Source organism: Desmodus rotundus, chromosome 11 (genome assembly GCF_022682495.2).
Source record: "Desmodus rotundus isolate HL8 chromosome 11, HLdesRot8A.1, whole genome shotgun sequence".
NCBI classification, from domain to species: Eukaryota; Metazoa; Chordata; class Mammalia; order Chiroptera; family Phyllostomidae; genus Desmodus; species Desmodus rotundus.
In genome coordinates this window covers 93,256,217-93,279,831 of record NC_071397.1, presented here as the reverse complement: position 1 = coordinate 93,279,831, position 23,615 = coordinate 93,256,217, and the positions used below count along the sequence as shown (strand labels likewise).

Genomic DNA, 23,615 nt, shown 5'->3' with positions numbered 1-23,615 from the left:
GCCTCAGAGGGTTCTGGCTAAATGTGGGAATCTTAGGTTCAGTGTTCTCGCCCCATTCAAGTCCCAACACAAAATCTCCTGCAGCAAAGGTACAGATATTTGCTTGGTATGATCAGCTTTTTCCATTTGTTTTTGCTCATGGGTCTGATCCAGGTCAGGGTCATGTTTTCCTGAGAGTAGGGGACCTAAAGATTTCCCTCCCTTCCTGTGAACTCACCGGCGAATTAATGTCATATGCTGGGCTCAGCACCTGGCTGTTTTATAGTGAGGTGGCCTCTCAGAAGACCCAGTGACATCACGCGAGCTGTAGTTCTTTTGCCATGTGTTCGAAACTGTTGTGGCTTGTCTCCATATCTTGTCAAGATGTTTTCAGTGAACTAGACCCTCAAAACTGCAATAGGGAAAACTTCAGAGGCAACCGCACATTCGGGTGTTCCAGTTTTGTCACACATATTGTCACACACAACACACCATAGGTAGGAGTGGTGGTGGTCCTATATTTGCCCTGAAGTCACGTAGGGGAATGTCAGCCAAGATCACTCACTATAGAAATGTGTCTGGACAATAGAAAAGAGGTAAATAGTGAATTAAATGCTCAGTTAGTAGCTGCTGTAGGACAGTCCCCTGCCCTCTTGATCAGCCCGGGTGCACATGCTGTTCTGTTTCTGGGCGAGAGTGACTTGTGAGTGTCTGTCTGGGCAGATACCTGCAGACACAAGGCAGGTCAAAACGCAGTCAGGGTGAAATACATCAGGATAGAAATAGCTCCTGTTTTTTTCTACAGTGTCAAAATCAATGTCGCTCCCACAAAAAAATTAATTTCACTTATGTGAACAAATGCATATAACTTCAACGTTTTAATTTAGAACATGACAGCCTTCAGTTTTTTCCCTTCCAGCAAGTGGTTCTCATATAGCTTTAGGCTCTTTTTGGCTTCTATTGTCTCCAATTAATCCACTAAATCCTGGTGTGAGAGAAACAATATTAATTTAAATGTATCATTCTGGTGGGCTAATGTGTCTCTCTTTTCACTGAGTGACAAACGACTGAGTATTTTTTCTGCTATCAAGAAATGAACTAAGCTCTAGAAAATATGGCATGAAGTTTTCAGCTCTGTCTTTCTTTGAAATTGGCTAAGAATTGTGAAATTCATGTAAGTCTTTATATAAATAAGTCTGTTGACAGTGAAAAACTCAGAAAACAAATCAAGGGAGGTTCAAATTAATCTAAATAAATTATTCAAATTACGGAGTTCTCTGACGGAGTTCCATACAGTTCTCTTATGGAGTTCCATACAGTCTGCAACCCAGGATAATACGGGAAATGCCCTGTGTGTATCTGACATTTTCTAACCAGAAGGGTATGTTCCTAATATATTGTAATATAATTGACTTACTGTAGATGGCAAGCAGGTACCGCTTTGTGACAGCTTACATGCATTCAAAATAAAATAACATTCAGTCTAATAATTTTTTTTTTACCATGAAAGGGTTAAATTAGTTATGCTTAGTTTTAAGCTTTTAAAAACCAATGTATCTAAAATTGAAGGAAGGAAAGAAACACCACCAAATCGTTGTGGCAATTATGACATTTTCCTTAGGACCGTGTACCTTTAAAATGATTGAATGCACTGCCGTGCTAGGGGCATGTGTGTTTAACGATGCCATCACGACTAGATGCAGCTGTAGCCCGGGCCTTACAGGCAGGCACCAGGCTCCTGCACAGGGAAGAGCCGGTGATAGGCACCAAGCCGCATGTGGATGTGGCAGCAGCCGTGAATTGTTGAATACGTTGAGTCATCGGTACAGGCTGAAAATTATGCTTCTAAGCCTCCTGTGAACATGTTGCCTCATTTTTTTTTAAAAACTGTATCTTAGGATCTGCTTCAAAACACAGATGCCCACAAAAGAGCCTTCCATGAAATCTACCGGACCAGGTCTGTCAACGGGATCCCAGTTCCACCTGACCAGTTAGAGGACATGGCCGAGAGGTAAGAGAGTGTCTTAACCAAAGCCTCTTTTTAAAATGCTTGGAGAATGCTTTTTCCATTTCTTCTTTTTTTAATGAATTTTTTTTTTACAGAAATGCTTACATTTGGTACCATAAAATTGGGCTTCCATAACATGTACTTAAGAATGCCAACATTTAATATATTATTAATGTAAAAGGGTAAACCTGATTGTATTCAAAGCCTGGAAATCACAGAAATGATTTTTTCAGAGGCTGTATTTTTATTCAGTACTGTGAACATTATGTAATATTGCAAGAACAGTTTATAAAAGACACAGACGAGCGCTGTGCTGGCAAGGGAAAGAACTAAATCAAAGACTTCAATCAATCATGATTTACCTTTAACCCCAGAGCCAGGAAAAGAATCAGAACTCCAAACAGCGATTGATCAGCCTGAGTTTGGAAGACCTTGTACCTGCATTCTATTGAACACTGACTGTAACAGATTAAGTAAGCACCGTTCTGTTACTATTAGTTACATTCTGTGAATTCTTGGTGTTTCATTTCTAGGTTTCATTTTGTTTCTTCCACATCAGAACTACATTTAATGAAAATGGAATTTCTAGAATTAAAGTACCGTCTGCTCTCACTGCTGGTTCTTGCAGAGTCAAAGCTGAAGTCTTGGATAATCAAGTATGGGAGGAGGGAGACAGTGGAGCTGCTTCTGAAAAACTACATCGTAAGTCTCCCTGGTGCTTTGATAGGAAAATCAAAGGACCCGTGGATTTAGCATTGAATTCCTACCAGTTTATGGGACACTGTTTATTGAATCATGAATTTAGCCATGAAAGGTACCGGTGTGTTAAATGGGTTCAATATAAGTTTGTGAGCTGTGGACAACGATCCGAAATATAGATGTAGAGTCTTCAGAAATATGAAAGGTTTTGCTGCATGAATCATATTGAACCTTTGTGACTGACTTTACTGCTTAAAAGAGAAAAGTTTTTGCATTGCAGAGCCATAGCTCTGATTGTGAGCTCACCATTGAAACAGAGTGAAAATACTTAAGATTATTTTCATGTCTTCCACAATCCAATTTTTGAAAACAATTCTCAATTATTCCAAATCAGTTTTTTACATTAGATCCAACATGTCTTTTTTATGGTTATTCCCTAAGCATTTTTGCTTCATGTGTGCCCTGAGGAAAAGTAAAATTTTGTCTGTAAATATCTGGACCAATTTAATTTTTAAAGATTATCTAATAGTTTGGGCTATCGGTATAAAGAACTCTATATTTACATAGGGTAGTATCCCTGTATTAATCAAGGAATTAGGTTGTTCTGTAACTAGCAGTTTCCAGTTACAGGTAGAGAATTGCAATTATTAAAGGCACCTTATTTCTCTTAAACATAAACACCTCCAAATTTATTAGCAATGCAAATTTTCTCACAAAATGAGTGTTAACGGGACACCTCCATTCTGTATTGTTCCATTTATGTTTGATCACAAATTCTAAGTGATAAATTGATAAATTGAAAATATAGGCCCGTTTTTAACTGAACAAGCCACAGTGACTCTGTAACTGGTATGACTGACACCTGTTGAAACCACAGCTTTACTGAAGAAGCATCCCAGAACCATCATATATTTTGCTACATTTTAATTTCATTTTCTAAGTGATAAATGAACAACATGCATTTGGGTGGGAAAAAAGGTTTAACAGGTTTTTAGTTAAATCTTTCTCTTTTTAAAAAAAATTTTTATTGTTATTCAATTACAGTTGTATGCCTTTTCTCCCCATAAATCTTTCTCTTAATACAATGGTGGCAGAAATAATTGTCAAATAATATGAAATCTCTTATATGTTCTCTTATTCATTTTTTAATTATTTTGGAAAGTAATGAAAAATCCAAATTTTTAAGTTTAGGAAATTACATTAGACTTTTACATATTACAGATAAGCATTTATATTTATGGGTTTAGTCATATCAAATGAAACACTCTGAGCTCAGTAGGTAATTACTCAGGATCCTTGTTTTTCTGGCTGTTGAAGGACAGCCAATCAGATTGAAATGCCTAATGGGAACGTCGCACCAGGCTAATGTGCCAACACGAGGATGTTAGCATTTCTCCGAGCTTCTCAAATGAAGAATTTGTGAGTGGAGACACACACAAAATGATTTAAAAAAACAGACAAAAAAGCAGTACTTTCTGCCTACTCCATAAAGTAAAGAGAAGTTCACCAAACTGCTCATTTTAAACTGCTTCCTAAGTCCCAGTTATCTGTAAAATTGCAATGTACTCTGCAAACAGCAGGTTTCCATGAACAGGGCCTAATATTCTTATTTCCTCCTGAAATATGCCTACTTATCACTCATACTTATTTTCCGAAGAGGTTGTCAAGGTATTTTTTAATAGTCTGGATGATTTTGGAAGGTAACTTGCCGCCGTGCCAAGGGTTTTTCGCGTGCCGTTCTCGCTCCTAGTGGCAGCCCTGTGGGTGGGGCATTTCACGTGGTTTCGCGAGGAAACCAGGCTGAGTGCTCAGCGCTCCCGCTGGCACAGTTGGTAAGGAGTGGAATCCGGAATTGAAGCCACGTATTTCCCACGAAAAAGCCCTTGTGCTTAAGTACTAAACTTTACTATCTAACAAAATTGGCTGTGAAAAATAAATTTTTTTTTCAACTTAAGAGACCAAATCATTAAAATGATCGCTTGTAGCTTAAAGAACTAAAGGACTGTAATTCACATAAAAATTAGTTCCATTTAAGGTTGGTCCTAATTGACAATGTGTTACACTTTCATACAGGAGTCTGATAGTTCCTATTATTTCTGATATACGCAGCATGGGTTTGGGGCAGAGTGAGGTCAAGTGGGGGAGGTCATGGAAACTTGGCCACCAGTCACAGAAATGTGTTGAATCATGGCTCAGCTACTTACTACCCACGTGACTTTATAAAATATGTAAATTCTAGAAGACTCACTCTTTCCCAAATATGTAATAATAATAATGATAATAATAGAACACATACAAACATAAAAATAATAGAATAAGAGTTTTCTAAGGAACAAAGACTGACCCAGCATTTTCCTCCTACCTGGTACCCCATAGATCCTCTCATCCTTTTGGAGTTTGTGGGAAAATCACACTCTTTAAAACACACTATTTCAAAGAGTGTGAAGACTTTCACATAAGATTATACATATCAGGGTTTTAAATGCAATTCTTTTCTTGGTTCTTAAAAAAAATTATTGTAATGAGCCATATGCTGCTACATCATCTAATAACCAAAGCAAGATTCAGGACATAAAATTTCCATAATTATCTTTGCCTTAGTCTGAATTCTCCAACGTTTTTTAAAATTTTATTTTTCAAATTACATGTGACATTCAGTATTATTTTAAATTAGCTTCAGGTGTGCAGCGTTGTGGTTAGACAATCACATACTTTACAGAGCGGTCTCCCCAATATTTATTTTAAGTACCCAGCTGGCACCATACATAGTTACTACAATACTATTGACTGTATTCCCTGTGCTGAACCTCACTTCCCCATGACCATTTTGTAACTACCAATCTGTACTTCTCAATCCCTTCACCTTTTTCACCCAGGCTTCCAACCCTTCTCCCCTCTGGCAATCACTTTCTATGAGTCTGTTTCTGTTTTCTTCGTTCATTTATTTTGTTCTTTAGATTCTGCATATGTGTTCATTGCAGCACTACTTACAATAGCCAAGATAAGGAAGAAACCCAAGTGCCCATCAGTAGACACAGGAATAAAAAGGTGGTGGTACATACATACAATGGAATATTACTTGGCCATAAAAAAGAATGAACTCATCATTGGCTACAGCATGGATGACTCTAGAGGGTATTTTGCTAAGTGAACTAAGCCAGACAGAGAAAGACCAATACCATATGATTTTACTTCCTAAAGAACAAAATAAATGAACAAACAAAACAAAGACTCAATTTGATCTTACTCCTCTGAAAAAAAGATGTATGTTTTTTAAAGATTAGGAAATTAGAGAATGTGCTTTTTCTTCTTGTACAAGGTGCTTGGGTATGCAGCTCATAAGTACTTAAGAAGTTCTTGGAAAATATTTCACAAACACTTGTTGATTGATTTAGGCCACATGCTACGGATAAAGAGATTACACACTTTAATGGCGATCAGATGATGATTGGTTTGGTTCTCACGGTCAGAACTGTTCTTGATATGACTATGTTGGATTACACATTCTTTCATTTTATTATGGAATACATAGAATAGAATTTCATTCTTTTACATAAAAGAAGAGCTTAGAATTGTAGACTGTGAATACAACAAAAGTAATATGAACATTTATTGTTCGTAATCGTTTTATTAATGTACATAGGCAATTCTGATGAAACCACTCCTCGAAGTTGCTTCTGAAATCTTAAATAATCTGCTTTATCTCCCTTTAAGTGAAATAGATGAGCTCCTTATTTATTATATCTATACTTATCTTGTGAGAGCGGAAATACAGTCTAAGACTTTGAAGTCACTGGCACAGAGAGGTATCTTAGTTTTTTAAAATGTCTATTGACTCACACAGTTTACTGGTTCCATTTGATATTCAAGTGTAAACCTTATTTTGAAAGAAATAAATTAACCCGGTCACTATTATTTTATTTTATTTTTTTAACATCAATGTGTGGTTGCCTCTTGTGCGCCCCCCACCTGGGGACCTGGCCTGCAGCCCAGGCATGTGGCCTGACCAAGAATTGAACCAGCAACCCTTTGGTTCACAGACCAGCACTCAATCCACTGAGCCACACGAGCCAGGGCCTATCACTTTTGCATTCTTTGGAGAGACTGTGTGTAGACAGCTCACAGTAAAAACAGAATTTAGAAGTCTTCCCACTAAAATGATTCTAATAGACAAAATAACTCATGTTACTAAGTAGATTTACTCAATATGCAGAAAACAGAACCAAAATAAATCAAACAATTAAAATTAAAATAACAAATAAGGTATCATCCTTTAAAAATTAATTGTTTAGGTTCCTCATGGGAAAGTTCAAAAACACTTTAATGAAATTCTACAATATATATAATATTCTTAAATATCCCCTTTCCAGTCTTGAACCAAAAATAAAACTGGAAATAAACTCTTTTCTCTTCTTCATTTATATCTTATTTGTAAACTCCTCTAGCAAAAGCATAATTGAGAGTTTTTGTCCAGTAGAGGCACAATTTCTCACTTCTTTGACACTTGGAACAATTATTTTACCATTAGCTCCTTGAAATTTGTGCCAAAACTAAAGACCATTTTTTAAATTTTGCCAGATATATTTACCTTTTCAATTTCTTACAATGTCTTGAACATGAGATATAATTTTCTACTTTTAATCAACTCATGACTTGGCTTGTTTGGTTGAATTACTCGAAATTTAAATTACAGTAAATTATTCATTCCCCAATTGGGGAGCAGAGAGAGGTTAAAGGAGTAGCACATAAGTCTAAATAACGAATTAACCAGGCTATAATAGACTCACTTTATTCTCACAGAAAAATAATGAAGCCTATTAGTATTCATCTTGGCACCCCTCATTCCCAGGGGTTCTCTCTTAAGGCTGTCTCTCTTAACTCTCTCCCTGAAGAATAGTTAATATATAAGTAAATGCTTTATACATATAAAATGATATGAAATGTATTATATATGTAATTTTTACATGTTGTATTGAGCTATAGTAAATACATAATAAATTCAAGGGACGTCTGTGAAATCACCACGTGGGTACTTTGTCACTGCACACAAGTGTTTTGCATCTCCATGTTAAGCAGTCATCAGCCTGCTATGGAGGACTTCAGCTGGTTTCTGAAGGCTAATTTTGCATTTTATAATAACGAGACATCAAGCATTTTAGTGAGTTGATAATAAGAATTATATTATTAAAAGAAATTAAAGAGCTTTAGGCGATACGCTGTTACGTGTAATTACATAAATTTTCTACTTTGGAGAAGTAGGAGTAATCTTTGAAGCAGGAGTTACTTCGTATTTGTTGGAGTTAGGATCTCCTGTGTATTCTCAATTTTATAGTATCCACCTGCTGATGATGATTCTAGTACATACGTAATTTACATACTGATAGAGACCTGACTTATGTGTAGTTTTTATACTAGGAAATAGAAATTGGAGACCATGGATAACATGGGTGGAATGTGTGATTTTTTAACATACAAATGTTTAATCTTGTAAACATTTTTATACTTACTTCTTATTGTAAGGAAACTGTGCAATGTGCCATTTATTTGTAATCTGAAGTTTCTTAGCACCATCATTCACCAGAATTACTGTTCAAAGAACCACAGAATTTCACTGCTAAAACCCAGTGGGATATTTGAGAATGTTCTTCTAAATTTAGTGCTTTCTAAATGTTAGCCACAGGTTCCCTGGAGAAACTTCTAAAAACAAACCCTTGGGGAGAGAAGAAATAGAATACTTTCTCAATAGAGGGGTGAGTTAGAATTCAAAGTGTGGCAAGAATTTACATTCTCAGAATAATTAAGTCATTTATGGCAGCTGAATTAACTTGACTTTTTGGGAAGAGCGAGGTCGGTAAATTTGGGTAGCCTGTTTGCACACTGAAGAACGCTGACTTTGGCATTTCTGCCTGAGCCAGGATTTGCTATCTTCTCATCACCCCCCTTTTCTAGTCTTTCATAGAGAACAGCAAGTTCTTCGAACAATACGAAGTGACGTACCAGATCTTGAAACAGACCGCTGAGATGTACGTCAAAGCTGATGGGTCAGGTGAGACTCATGACAGAACTTGTTTCAGTGTTGAATGCTGTACAATTTAGAACCTGCAGATGTCTATAAGACCAAGTCATTTTTCTTTCTCCATGGGACCATACCATTGGCTTGGAGAGCACACATGGGTTCGGTCCCACTGACTTGGTGTCATGCCCAGCCTGTGTGATCATTCTCCTCGTGTGTGTGTGTGTGAGAGAGAGAGTGATCTCCTAAAAGATGCCAGAATCAGCCTTCACTTTCTAAGTTGTGATTTTCTAACCTATTTTCAATGTTGAGGATTAAAGGCAAAACAGTGGGCTAACTTGAATATTTAATAAACTAAATGAAAACTTAAATTTGTGCAAAGACCTAAGTTGTAAAATATGCTTGTTTCAGTTTGGAAATGTCTGTCATTTGCTGGAAATGAACTGTTTTGTGATTGCTACTATGCATCTGTGTGTGTGTGTGTGCACGCATCTTTTGGAGTGCACGTGAAGTGTGAACAAATACCTATGTCATTCATTGCCTCCTATTTATCAAGAATTTCGAATATGTTATCATCTTTTATCTTTATGAATACCTGTGAATAAGAGATAACATATTCTCAGCAGTAACTGAATGAAATTCTAATACTGCACCTGTTAAATTTTTAATCTAAAGAATTATAAATGCACACCAGTATAGTAGACCCTTGTAAAAAGATACAGTGGGTTTAAAATAGAAAATAAAGATTGCAATTTGTGTCACCTGTGTCAGTGGAGGAAGCCGAGAATGTGATGAAATTCATGAATGAAACCACGGCCCAGTGGAGGAACCTCTCAGTGGAAGTCAGAAGCGTGCGGAGCATGCTGGAGGAAGTAATTGCTAACTGGGATCGATATGGTGGCACTGTGGCTAGTCTACAGGCCTGGCTGGAGGATGCTGAAAAAATGCTAAATCAATCAGAACATGCCAAAAAGGTGAGATTGCTTCTTACAAGAGGAAAAGGGCACGTGTAAATTTAAAAGCAAGAGACTTCTGCAGCATAGTTCTCTAGGGAGTGTTACATATTCACAACTTTGACTTAAGAGTCGTGACTTTGCCTGAAAAGTTGCACTTTCAGGTCAGTAAATTATTTAATACTAAAAAATACACTGCTTTGTAAGAGTTATGTTAGAATGTCTGATCTGTTCAGTGTTTAATTTTGCATTCCAAAGAGCAGTTGCTGGTGGAGGGACCATCAAACCCAGTGGGCAGCAGAGGGCGCTGTACTCACAAGGTCTGTACTCAGGGCGAGTCTGAGGCACCCGCCCTGTGAATTTTCTAATTTAAGATGAAGACAGTGAACGTAGTACTGACTCTGTGTGATGGCCTTCACCGCTTACACAGATAGATGCGTCACTGCATTCTTGTCTCTTTGGGTTTGAGTAACCCTCAGTCAAGGGTCTAATTCTCAGCAGGAGTGTTTTCCCCCCCTCCTCTTATAGATGTGTTTGTGCACGTGCAGAAAAAATACTGTTTTATTTTTAGGTCATATAAAAAATAACATGAAGTGGACTGATTTCTACATACACAGGGGTGGATAAAAGTAGGTTTACAGTTGTGAGTACATGAGACAGGAGTTTATTCTTGTATTACTTATTAATTATTGAATTTGTCTTCTTATTGTCATTACTTCATATCCTCACTTAATGACTTATCCCTTAGGGAATGACAGCAGGTAGTTTAAACCCGCTTGTGCCCACCCCTGTATACCCGCCTCAGCAGGAGCCTGACATTTCCCACAGAAAAATCAATTTACATGTGAAAGATATTAAAGTGCCAGACTCCATTCAGAAATATTGTACATACATTAGAATTACTGGTTGCCATCCAAGGCTGGTTCATTTATTATGGTGCTATACAAGTAGATGTATAATGTTTTAAATGTCTTACCATTTTCGACTTCATTTAGGTTAAATATGCTTGGGTAGCTGGTGGTGTCAAAAACTCTATAGTCGATACAGATTTTGGCTTTCGGATTGGACCACAGTGCCCTAGTGGATGTCAGATGTGCTAATTTTATCCAAGGCAACATAACCGCCAGAAACAGAAGTGTTCTCATCTATTTATGGAGGGAGAACTCCCACACATGGCTTAGGAAATGGATTTTGAATTATCTTTTGTTGCCCTTGCCCTCACTGTGGTGTGTGTGTGTATAAATACTTGCACACACGCAGTGAACTTGGAATCAGGTGCAGACTGCTTCATGGCCAACTGGGTAGCCTTAAAACAAATGCTATTATATTGTGTTCTTGACCCAGGTATTTAATTTTTAAAATTTTCCTCTGATGGTTTATCTTCATGATTAGTAATTATCTGGATGATATACTCTATTCTGATTTTGGAATCAAAAGTCAAGGTCCACATTTGCTTACAATGTTTTTGAAGAGGCTATACATTTCCCTAAAATAGTATCTCTTTTGTATGACTCTGGAACTGGGTGGGACTCAGTCTCCTGAATCCAATGCACAAGTCCTTTATGCTCACAGGAATGCAACTTTCCATCTGTCAAATAGAAATGACAGAAAATGGTCACATATTGTTCCCTCTTCAGCAAAAGGTATCCCATAGATGTTCTTATGAAAACACATTCAGCATTTCCAGTTTTGAAACTTTGCAGAATTTAGCATTTTGAGAGTTAGGATTTATCTTAAAATTGGCATGAATTTTCAAAGCTGTTTCTCTTAGGCTGGTCATTGCCGTATTCTTTACTGAATTTACTTCATGCATTGTTTGTTGTTCAGGATTTTTTTCGAAATTTGCCTCATTGGATTCAGCAGCACACTGCCATGAACGAGGCCGGCAATTTTCTAATCGAAACGTGTGACGAGGTGGTTTCCCGTGATCTTAAACAGCAATTACTACTGCTAAATGGGCGGTGGAGGGAGTTGTTTATGGAAGTCAAGCAAGTATGTCTTTCGAATTTGTGTACGCTTAGAGCATGCGTGTGTTGTCATGTTGTGATGAGCGGTCTGTTAGAGACTATCTCATTGTTATAACAGGGGCTGATTACAGCAGGGTCCGGGTGTGTGCAGAACTGTTATATTTGTACTTGGTCCTTTACTCCTTCTCCTGAATAATGGAGGAGCATTACAGAAATGTGTAATTTGATTAAGCATTATATTGCCACATGGAGCCTACATCTATGGAACGACTCATTTTTCAAATCATAATTCTTCACTTCTATGCTAGTCCTTTTTCCCTTTCATGCCAATTGGACTTCAAGTGTATCTAAAGTAAGAATCAGGAATTAGACGCTTTCTTTCCGTATAACCATTCCAGAGAGTATACAGAAATGAAGGGCACAGGCTTCCAGAATTTTGGCTTAGTGGTTTCCAGTATTGCCCTGCCCCCTTTTCTCAACAGTATGCTCGAGCTGATGAGCTGGACAGAATGAAGAAAGAATACACAGACTCTGTTACCACCCTGTCTGACTTTGCCACTGAAGCCCTCAGGAAACTTTCTGAACCTGTCGAAGTCTCCTTTATGAACGTCAAGTTATTGATCCAAGACCTGGAGGTGAGGGGAATTTCTAGACCATAACGTGAAAAACCTCTTCTATGTGGTTTGACATTTTCTATGTGAAAAACATAAAGATCAGTGAAGTTATTCAAATCACTGCAAAGCTTTTTCTATGTCTCTTTTGATATGTGTGTGTATCCTGATTTGTACCTGAAAAAAATTCTTTTAATTATCTTCAAATAAAAATCTATTTGAATTTTTTAAAGATATGTTTTGACCATAAAGCGACTTCAAAATATTTTTTAATTTGGAGACATGTTTACAACCAAATGGTAAAGCACTAGGAGGAAACAGGAGTCTGTAGGTAACCCTCTACATAGAGTCTCCGACAGTAAAGGATTTACTAAATGAATTGCACTAAGTATTTTATTACCCTGCAGCTCTCAAAATGAGGTAGTGAAAGAATATTTAATCACAGGAAAAACTTTTCCAATATACTATGTTAAGTGAGAAAAGCAAAAAATATTATCATCCTTTTCTTTTTGTAGAAATTAAAAATGGGTGTAAACACACATGGGAAAAAACATTAGTGATGTAATTAGGGATGGGTTGTTGACTCTGGTTATCATTGTGTGAGATTTTAATTTAAATTTTACTCATCCTAATTTATTTCTAGTTAATAGATTTTCTGCAATGATAATTGCTTTTTTTTAGAAAATAAATTTAATTTTTAAATTCAGGGATTTAAATTGTTAAATTTAAATGAGGGATTGCCCTAAATTGTTAACATGCATGTACCTGACATGATGTTTATATACTACATTAACACATACAGTATGTTGAAAGTGTGAAGATTACTTCAGCCTGTTTATGTTAAATTAAGGATTTTGCTTACATTTTAAAAAAGAAAGCTTTTATTTATCTATATGGCATTACTTACATACAAGATATTAGTCATGAAGGAAAGCAACAACTGGAATCTGCAAAAGTTTATCATGAGCGCAGAAGTTTACACAGTGCATATTGACTTTTGTCCAGCCTGCGGTGGTGTCCTGAAATTACAAGGCAATGTACACGTGTTGATTTAGCTGTTTCAATGACTCATGCAGGATATTGAGCAGAGGATACCTGTGATGGATGCTCAATACAAGATAATCACAAAGACAGCGCACCTCATCACTAAAGAGAGCTCCCAGGAAGAAGCTAATGAAATGTTTGCCACCATGTCTGGGCTTAAGGAGCAGCTAACCAAGGTGGGAAAATACTTTAATGCAGGATGCCCTGTGGGGGACCAACACTGCCGCCTCCTCTGTCACCCAGGGACAAATCATTTACTTGTTAACAAATTATGCCCTTTGTTTCTTCTTGTGATTTTGATTTAGTTACTTTGTCGTCTAGTAACTAGGTCATGAGTTTTAAAAATGAAATGGTAGGCTGATACCAACTATTACTTTTCTTGCTAAAATAGAAGTATTTGTAGCTGTGTTTTAATAGAAAAATAAGCATCTTTGGGTGGACAGGGGGCCAATTAAATGTGATGAAACCAAAGGGGGAGAAGTGGAGGAGGAGGGAGGGAGAGGAGGAGATCAGATATTTAAATGAGTAAGAATTTCAAAATGCTCCTTTTTTGATCATTTATTTGTTGTACCTCTACTCTAAGAGTGCTTAAGTTATTTTCTGCTTGCACTGCTCCAGAGCAGTGAAAATTCTCCCCTCTGCATCTCATGGAGCTCACCATTGACTTAAAATATACACATTTAGCCACTTCTGTGTAGGGAACTCAATGAATATCAAGCATTAGCCATAAGTCTCTTTCATTCTTCTATTGAGGATTTTTTCTTAAGAGCTTTAGAAGTTCCACTGAGATTTTTTATGTATCTGAAGTTGAATTTTATGAAGTGTATTGTTGGCAAAGTGCCTTTAGATTCCTGGTAAAATATCCGTTAACTAGGAGAGAAAAAGTAAAAAGCAAATCACCTGTATGAAATCAGCAACAGAGACTTACGGAAAGGGGGAAATAACTGAGATAGGTGAATGAAGGAAGAACGGCGGCCATGGAAAAGAGAAAACTTCATTGGTCACACTGGTATGCATTAGAATGTTAATTTCTAATCCCTTTTATTTTAACATTCAAGTTAGGAGAATGTTAAAGACGGGGCTCAATCCCAGTCAAGGTCATTGTCGTGACACCCTGCCCATCTGGGCCTAGACCGGGTCTAAGGACTCAGGGCAGCCTCTGAGAGAGCACCTCTTCACCCACTCAGGCATCATTCTGTCTTCCCCGCTGCTTCAGATGCAGCATCTTAGTAGGTTTTCGGCTGCATCCCACAGCATTTATAAAGCTCACTGACTTTTTCACAAGGTAGCAGATTCCCTACAATTTGTTCAGAATGATCTTAGCACCTCCTTGTTGCGGTGGACCAGCAGCTTTCTTTTCAGGAGTTTTCCTTCAGGTAATGTACCCAAGAACATGAGAGGATGACATTTTTAATTTAAGGGGGAAAAAAAGGAATGGCTCACTAATGAGTATGCAATTTCCTTTCCTTTTTTCCCACAAGTTTTAATAATACTTTGGGACCAACTCTCAGTTCAATGACGGGGGACAGGAAGTTCTTAGAGAATTATGGGTCCTGGATTTCAACATAAAGGTGACAAGGTAGACACTATGCCTATACCTCATTATAAAAATAAAAATAATACAGGCGCATAAAGTTACATCATTTTTCAAAAAACAAGTGGCAGATATAGGCTGGGCCAATTCAGAGTAGGGAGATGTCCCCTGACATGGGAGCCTTTGGGAATAAATTGGTACATGACCGGGGCATTTGGGATGAGTAAGGTGTCGATCAGCAGGGAGTAGCAAAGGACGGAGCTCAGGGCGGGGAGGAAAGCACGAGGCCTGTCTGGCAGGAAGGAGTCAAGTTTTAAGCATGTCTGGAGTTAAAAGAGTTCAAGCAGCAGAGTTCTTAAAAATAAAGTTGGAAGACACAGGTTAGTCTAGATAATGTAATTGGAGACTATCTTATATCCGATTTCAAGGCTGAAGTGAAGGTAGGTCACTATGTATGAAGAGCAATTTGATGCCATCTGGCTCACTAACAGCATCATTTAGAAGGGAAGTGCTATTGAGATGGACTACTGAGATACATGTTCACAAGAAGACACTGTGGCATGTATTTATCTCAGTGGCATAGTAATATTGTTTCCTACATACAAATTTAACAGTACATAGGGAATGTCATTAAACGCATGTCTTTGAAGACCTGTAAGCACAAAATGACCATATCACTAACGAAAATGTTCCTGAGGGCTAGGAACAGTACTTGTGCTTGTGGCACTTAACGGCGTTTAATGGAATTTTTGTCTTGGTATTTTTAAAGGTCAAAGAACGTTACTCCCCACTCCTTTATGAGTCTCAACAGCTGTCAGTGCCGTTGGAGGAGTTGGAAAAGCAGATGACGTTCTTTTATGAGTCACTTGGGAAAATCAATGAAATTATAACTGTTCTGGAGCGCGAGGCACAATCTAGTGCTCTTTTTAAACAAAAACATCAGGTAAGAACACGTCCCTTTCAGGAGACACAGTTACTTTAACGCATATGTAATAAGACTGAGGTAGTGCTTAAAGTGACAGAAATCCAGTGAGGACACAAAGCATTTTTCTAGAACAGTACTGCCAACTTGAAACAAAAGTACATCTTGTCCAAAGGCAAAAATCCTGTCTGCTACAGGTAAAATAAAAATTAGATATTAAACGATGTTCTAGATAATGTACATTTTGTATATGTAGATATATATTATATAAAAAATAGATAATTGCATTCCATTTCTTTCCAGTGTTTATAATCTGTGTCTTATGAGATCTCTTTACCTCTAGGACCAGGTCTGTGTACACAGCCATAAAATATTGGAACGGCGTTTGGAGTGATAATCTTGTTTATTCGTCTCATTGTTTTAGTAAGCAGATCCGTACGCAGATCAGCCTTCTGCTAAGGTTGCGGTTGATTGACTTATTGTGTTGGCTCATTATAAATGAAGTGGTCCATCAGAGGAGGGTGAATTCAATGAGCATCACCCAGGAGAAAGAGCAGAGAGTATCTTGCGTGAATCAGACAGGTGTTCAGGTCATAGGTGTGATATCACAAATTACAGAGCCTCGATTAGCTTTTATTTCCTCACCTTAAAATACCTAAGTCGAGAGTTTCTTGTGGAAATTACATTAGATATTGTATAATCAGACTAGCAAATAATATATATACTCTGCAATTAGTAGCAATTATTATCATCATTATTGATTATAAAGAGACAATGATTATACCGGCAAACCCTGTTCTAATGGACTGTCATCATATTGGATAAAGATTATTTTTCATTTTGAGTCAGAGTACCATTTCTTACATTCCCACATTGCTATAAATGGCCATCAAAGCATCCTTCCACAATTAAAACATTTAATATTTAATAATATCTTTCTGTGCTACTCTTTTACCTCCAAAATCTTCAAAAGGAAAAAGTATGTCTTTATTCTGTTTTGCCAAAGCAAAACAAAAATTCTCCTCTTAATATTTGACTTGAGATTACCATAACTAGTATCCCACTGAGCCACTGGAACTATTTTTCCAAAGCAATTGAGGTTGTTAACATGCAAATGGTGTGGATGCAAGTCAAACACTGGCCGCCTTCCTTGGGCTGAGCCGGGTCATTCCCATGCTGTCAGCTGCAGAAATCACTGTGATGCCAGGGTACAAATCAGAGGCAGAAGGGCCTACGTCAACACTGCTTCTTGTCCTGCAAATGTGTGACAATTGCCCGTCCTCCCAAGGCACATTGTTCTGCTGCCTTTGTGGGTAGGACCTGGGGTCCGCCATTATGTCAGTGAGATTGATAGCTTGTGAACCTTAGGAATTCAAATGGTATAGATTTTGGGAGACACAAATAATATATAATCTTTTGCGTCTGACTCAGTAAAGCACAATAACGTGCGCTGGTGGTAAATACACTTAGATTAAAAACCAGCTGTGTAGACTGACTTTATTATTGTTCGCTCAGTAAACCATAGGCCCGTTAGTTGGTTGGAGAAATGCAGGCACCAGACTAATAGCAATTCTGATGTGCTGTCATTCTCTCAACATTAATAAGATGGGCATGAAATATTTAAAAATCTCAAAAACTCCCTGTGACATTTAAATGCCTGATATAAAAAGCCTTGACTTCAGTGACGGCTTAAAATTTTCAAAAAAAAATACCTCTCTGTGTTTCGATTTTATTTATTGCTGGTTAAAAGCCTAAATGCTGTATAATGTTGTTCCTTTTATTTTTGATGGTTACTCTCTTTCTTTCTCTTTCTTGCCCTCTTAAATACTATTGTTGTGGGGTTTCTTCCCTTGTAGGAACTGTTAGCCTGTCAAGAAAGCTGTAAGAAAACCGTGATGCAAATTGAGAAAGGCAGTGCAAGTGTTCAGAAGTTCGTGAGCTTGAGCAGTGTGCTGAAGCATTTCAGCCAGACAAAGCTACAGAGACAGGTTGCAGATGTTCACGCTGCTTTTCAGGTGAGTTCTCTCCCTGAGTTAGAAATGGGAACGCGGGAAAACACAAAGAATAAGGACATAGAATCAGTACGGTTCGTGGTGGTTTTGGGAAACTAACTTTTACTTCTTTTTCTAACATTCATGTGTATTAATATTAAAAGGGGTTGGTTATTCTCATTATAATGAAATGGATTCAAGTGTTTTTCCTTAACAAAATGATACTTTAAATAATGAGAAAGCATCACATTATGATTATTTTTATAAATCAAGACTATGGTTAAGAAAACTGGAGATTGGAGGAAGCACGTGGAAACCAACAGTCGCTTGATGAAGAAATTTGAGGAGTCTCGGGCAGAGTTGGAGAAGGTACTCCGAACGGCACAGGAGGGCCTGGAGGAAAAGGGGAACCCGGAAGACCTCCTGAAGAAACACACTGTGAGTTTATCCCTCTCGTTATGGAATCAAGCTGTTAGGATCTCCCACTGGCCTTCCAGAATATTCTACCAAATTTGACAATTGCAAATCTTTTTTTCCTAAAAATTAAAAAGTACTAGTTGAATTTTAGATGTGGTGGCTTCTGAGTGATAACTCTAGATGATTGTGGTTTATCCCTGGAGATTAAAAACATACAAAAACAGTAGTTGCTCGGGCTATTGGATGAGGGCGGCAGCTGGCTAAGAGGCCTGTTTAGAGGTGTGACTGCCTCGGCGCACAGCGTCTGAGGCGGCTTTCATCCGGCCCGCACTCTTAACCATGTCTCCGTGTCCGTCAGGAGTTCTACAGTCAGCTGGATCAGAGGGTGCTCAACGCTTTCCTGAAAGCTTGCGACGAGCTCACCGACATCCTGCCCGAGCAGGAGCAGCAGGGCCTGCAGGAGGCTGTGAGGAAGCTCCACAAACAGTGGAAGGTGAGTGGGGACGAAGTGGGAGCATGGTGTCCGACTGGGTGGGAGTGCATGAGGGGGTTGGGGTTCAACTGCAGGAGAAGTTTAGAAACTCGGGAAAGCCACCAGAGCTGCTTCTCCCACTAACAAAATGGGCTTGAATAGAACATGAAGCAAGTAATGGGATTCTGTGATTCCTATCTTTTTAGGAACAGCAATTTATTATCCTATTACTTAAGAGTACTATTTTTTCTTCTTTTCTTTTTTTGAGCAGGAGTCATAAGAGTGTTTTACTGATTCAGCAACATTTAGTGCACTCTTTTTATCTGAGCAATGTTAGGTGCGTTACTGAAATTTTACTTCACATAATTTATACATACACACATTTGCTCAATCCTGTTCCCAAGGATTTTATCATCTGGGTTAGATTGTTATGATCTAACAATATAAATAAAAACATTTTTTGGTTAATGATTCAATGATGAACTAAACACAATCTTTTTCCCCAAAGAACATAGAGTCTCATTGGAGAGATTATTAGTCACAAATAATAAAAGTATAATACATAATAAGGCCAGAAAAGTATAAGCACTATATTTAGAAAACATTTGAAAGGGAGAGGAGGGCCCGCTTGGAAACTAAAAACAAGTGAATCAAGTGATCGGTTCTAAGCTAGGGCTTTAAGAAGCAGCAAAGACCCGGGGATGGGCGTGAGGGTGAAACAATATGTCTTCCAATAACTAAACCTAATAAGGTTTCCTTGCTTCCCTGCTTTGTGTAATGGGTGTAATACCTGTTCTTCCTACTTCACAGGGCTGTTGCCAAAATTAAAAGGGACACATGCTGGGGAGAGGGTATGTGTCATCAGTGTGTGATTTAGATCTGGATTCAAATTTACCTTTTTCTGCTTACCCCTAAGCCTCAATGGTCTAATCTTAAAAGTGGGAACATTAGTACTGTGTGGGCCAGTGTAAAAATGAAATAGAATCATCACGCCCTACGCGCAGCACTCGGAAAAATGCAAAACTCGGAGGCTGGGGGCAAGCCGTGCTGATGACACCAGTAGGCCCTACAGGAAATATTCTACGGTTTTTGTCACTTCAGTTGGAAACGTACATCATCAGTAACAATATTGTATGTGTCCAAATCTGCCTGTGGAATGTAGGATCTTCAAGGAGAAGTCCCATATCATTTGCTTCGTCTGAAGATCGACGTGGAGAAGAACAGATTCTTGGCTTGTGTAGAAGAATGCAGAACTGAGCTGGACCGGGAGACCAAGCTGGTGCCCCAGGAAGGCAGTGAAAAGATAATTAAAGAGCACAGGGTACGTCACACACGTGCAGAGTCACATTGTGTTGTCACTTCAAGGATATCACAGATACTTTGGTTTGGGTCTGGAAACACTAAAGAGCTTAATTACTTTACATTGATAGTCTACATGGAATCTTCCTTTGGCTTTTCTATGAAAATATAAAAGATGTTTGTCTGGCTTCTCATTGTGATTATAAAATTGTTTATTGCTCCTTAGATCTTCTTCAGTGACAAAGGTCCTCATCATCTCTGCGAGAAAAGGTTGCAGCTCATCGAAGAACTGTGTCTAAAGCTCCCAGTGCGGGACCCCGTGAGGAACACCCCAGAGGCCTGTCATGTGACTCTCAGGGAGCTCAGAGCCGCCGTGGACAGCTCCTACATGAAGCTGGTGGAAGACGCAGACAAGTGGAAGGGCTACACCAGCAGGTAGTCTGGGAGCTGTTTCCAGACAAGGACGTATAGTCCGTCTGAATTCTGTTAATGCAGAGATTATTACAAACCAAGAAATGGCTTGTGTTTCATCTCGTGCAACAAAGACAATCAGATCGTGTGACGTTGCCCATGGTTTTCTATAGAAATGCTTCATTCAGTACAAAGAATGGGTTTCAGTCATAAACAGTGAGGCACTTTATTTCCAGATGTCTCAGATGTGATCTATTTGGGGCAGAATTGCCTCATCTCTTTCTCTTGGATTACCGCATCTCCCTGAAGGAAGACTTCTGACGCGTTAGGGTTAGGTCTCATCCTGGTGGGGACATGTGAGATCAGACCTCAAGAGGTACCGTCCTCACGCCCAGGTGCCCAGGCCCTGGGACAGACACATGTTTTTCCTCATCAGAGTTCTGCCCACTCTGCTTTTTCTGTCCCCCAAATGACCGAGCACAGAGGTGGCCACCCCTGCCCTGAGCTTCACGTTTCTTTAAGGGAGAGTTTCCAGAAAATGTGTTGATCAGTTTGCTAAGTTTCCATGAATGAGTTCAAAATAGAAAATGTGTTTCAACCATCCTGATGTGTTCTTCCTTTAGTGGGATAACTCCTGTGTTATTTCAGAATTTCTGAGTTCTCATCTTGGATCTCTGCGAAGGAGACACGATTGAAGGGGATTAGGAACGAGGCCATCGATGCTGCCAACCATAGAGATGTTAAGCAGGCTGTAGAGGTAAGTTCTGGGATGTTTTTTGTTACTGGAAAATTTCCACTAATAAAAAACGAAGATAGACAATCTAACTGTTGTCTTTTTTATTTTCTATAAAAAATCAAGTTCCTGCAAATTAATTTAAAAATGTCTCCTCATATTATTGTGAGAACTATTGGGATTTTTTTTCTTGGATCATTTTTGGCTTTGAGATTCAGTCACGCTCAGTGGTGCTTTTAATGCATCTTTAGCTAATGGGAAACCCTGCGAGGAAAATTGTGTTCATGGGTGGACAACACAGCAGAGATTGAAGAACCATCACAGAAGAAAAGAACACTGTAGGTTTTTAACACAATACATTTTAGCTACTGAAAAGCCAGATCACAGAAAATGAGGCATTCGGGCAAGGCCTCTAAGCATTCTTTCTATGTCACATTCAGCTGGAGTGGATCAGCCCTGGTGAGCTTGGGGACAGCCCAATAACCCAGCTGTGACAGAGCCTCGGGTCTAAACCAGTTCACATGCTGTGAACGGCATGCGGTAACCCTCTCCCTCTTAGCTTGGCTCATAGTATTATATAGACAGATGCCGTTGTGGAAATTTTTTGTCTTTCAGTTTTTTGAAGCCTTGCAAGTCTCATAGTTTTTGTTCATGAGAGTATTTTTTTTCTGTCTTTGTCCTCTTTCATTTTTATATTAAAAGTATAGTCCCCTTAAATGCTGGAGGTGCTCAGTAGCATCATGCTTTACTGATGGAAGGACAGCTCTGCGGGGTAGGGCAAAGCAGGTGTACGGTTGTTCGTGTGGAAAAGACATGCAGGCCGTGACTGTCATAGCAGCTTGTGAACTCTGTACCGTGTACTCACAACTGTGAGCCTACTTTTGCCTCCCGCTGTGTTTGCCACTGGTTGCTGCCACAGTACAAACAACATTCTCATGGCGGGGTGAAGAGATAACCTGCTTCCGGAACCAGCTGTTTTCTGGCTGGTACGCTCTGCCCTGTGAGACCCTCTGTAGCAGAGCGTGTGGTTGGTTGGAGACCACTCTGCCCCCGTGCTGCCCAGGGTGGGTGTGGGAAGGAGAGGCTACCTGAGTCACCTCTCCCCGGGCCCCGGGCCCTGCAAGGGCTGGGGCCCCACAGGCCTTCTGGCATTGTCTCGACCAGCACCCCTTCCCTTCCGGGATGAGAGTTGAGATCTTGTTTGTGTCTCTTACTCTCTGGGGTATTGACTTCTAAAAGCTAACAAAAAATGAGGCATAAAATATGAGTTAATAAAGTTAAAATAAATCTTTAGGTCATCTATAATAATATTCAATGAGCGAACTGTTCAATAAAACAGTTTAGCTAACTAAAAAAGGATTCTTTTTTCTTTTCTTCAAAATACATCATGTTCCTTCCAGCTCACAGAAGGTAAAGTAACAATATACTTGTAATTCCCAATGTTGGTATCACATAATCTTCTTCAGGACTTTTCGAAGCGTCTTTGTTGTGATCCAGGGAATCTGTAAATATCGAGCCATGTGATTATGAAGGTGATTTTTTGGTAAAGTGAGTACTGACTTCACATATAAAGTATTGGCCTTGGAGAACCATTTCTTTCTCACTGTTAGACTTTTGTGAAGGATCAGAGAAAAGTAGTATAAGCAGGCACTGTATTGGTGAGTGAATGTCTGGCTTCCCTACTTCCACCTGACCTGCCTTCTTCATCTGAATCCATTCTTGCTGGAAAGTTATGTTCACAATTGCGTGTTGTTCATTAAAAGTGTTCTTCCATTCCAGGAGATAAGGAACAGCGTTACCCAAAAAGGCGAGACTCTCAGCTGGCTGAAGTCCAGGCTTAAAGATTTGACTGAAGTTTCTTCTGAGAAAGAAGCCCAGAAGCAGGGAGATGAGCTGGCCAAATTATCTAGTTCCTTCAAGGCTCTTGGAAGTTTGTTGTCAGAGGTACGTCATTTACTCACACTCTGAACAGTCAGGTCTGGGGGGAGGAAGAACCAGGAAGGTCCTTTCTCTTTTGGTTGTAGTTTAACTAGTAGGTTTATAACAAAACCTTAGTTGAAATAGATTGGTTGATATTTATGGATATTGGTGGGAAAGATGAGTAGAATGTTGCAGTTATGGTCTCTGTCATTGTTGGCTATGTTAGTTCAGATTGGTCTACGGCTGAACTACAAGCGTATCAGATCCATTCCTTTTTGGGTTTGTGCCTGGAAGATAATATAAGGATGTAAAGTTGAATAGCTAGCTACTAGTATTTCTTGAAATCATTAATAAACTTGCAGGAAATAATGATTAATTGAATGACTGCAAAGTCCCTTTATTCTTAAGATCGGGAATTCTCTGTAGCTGTCCCTAATGTAATAGTTTGATAGTTAACCTTTTATATTTTTAATCCATGTAGATCTACCTAAGGCTCTATAAGTGAATTTACAAAAGCCAAAGACACTCTCAACTGCTTGTGATTTAGTTTTATGTGATAATTTTGATGTGTAACATACAGTATTCTTAAAATTGTGGGGGCAAATTGAAAACAACAATCAGATTAATTAAATTTTGGAACAT

General features: G+C 38.7%; 1 protein-coding gene across 1 annotated transcript in view; it reads left to right on the top strand.

The window, feature by feature from the left end:
* SYNE1 (spectrin repeat containing nuclear envelope protein 1) overlaps positions 1-23,615 on the top strand; it is a 389,799-nt gene that overhangs the window by 118,530 nt on the left and 247,654 nt on the right. The window contains exons 14-28 of the mRNA XM_045188911.3: positions 1,878-1,990; positions 2,521-2,689; positions 8,636-8,732; positions 9,471-9,673; positions 11,480-11,644; positions 12,102-12,254; positions 13,307-13,450; positions 15,578-15,751; positions 17,587-17,745; positions 17,995-18,159; positions 18,497-18,631; positions 19,773-19,931; positions 20,136-20,344; positions 20,969-21,077; positions 22,833-22,997. Of these exons, the coding sequence (XP_045044846.2) occupies positions 1,878-1,990; positions 2,521-2,689; positions 8,636-8,732; positions 9,471-9,673; positions 11,480-11,644; positions 12,102-12,254; positions 13,307-13,450; positions 15,578-15,751; positions 17,587-17,745; positions 17,995-18,159; positions 18,497-18,631; positions 19,773-19,931; positions 20,136-20,344; positions 20,969-21,077; positions 22,833-22,997 (2,319 nt within the window). The remainder of the gene's footprint in view (positions 1-1,877; positions 1,991-2,520; positions 2,690-8,635; positions 8,733-9,470; positions 9,674-11,479; positions 11,645-12,101; positions 12,255-13,306; positions 13,451-15,577; positions 15,752-17,586; positions 17,746-17,994; positions 18,160-18,496; positions 18,632-19,772; positions 19,932-20,135; positions 20,345-20,968; positions 21,078-22,832; positions 22,998-23,615) is intronic.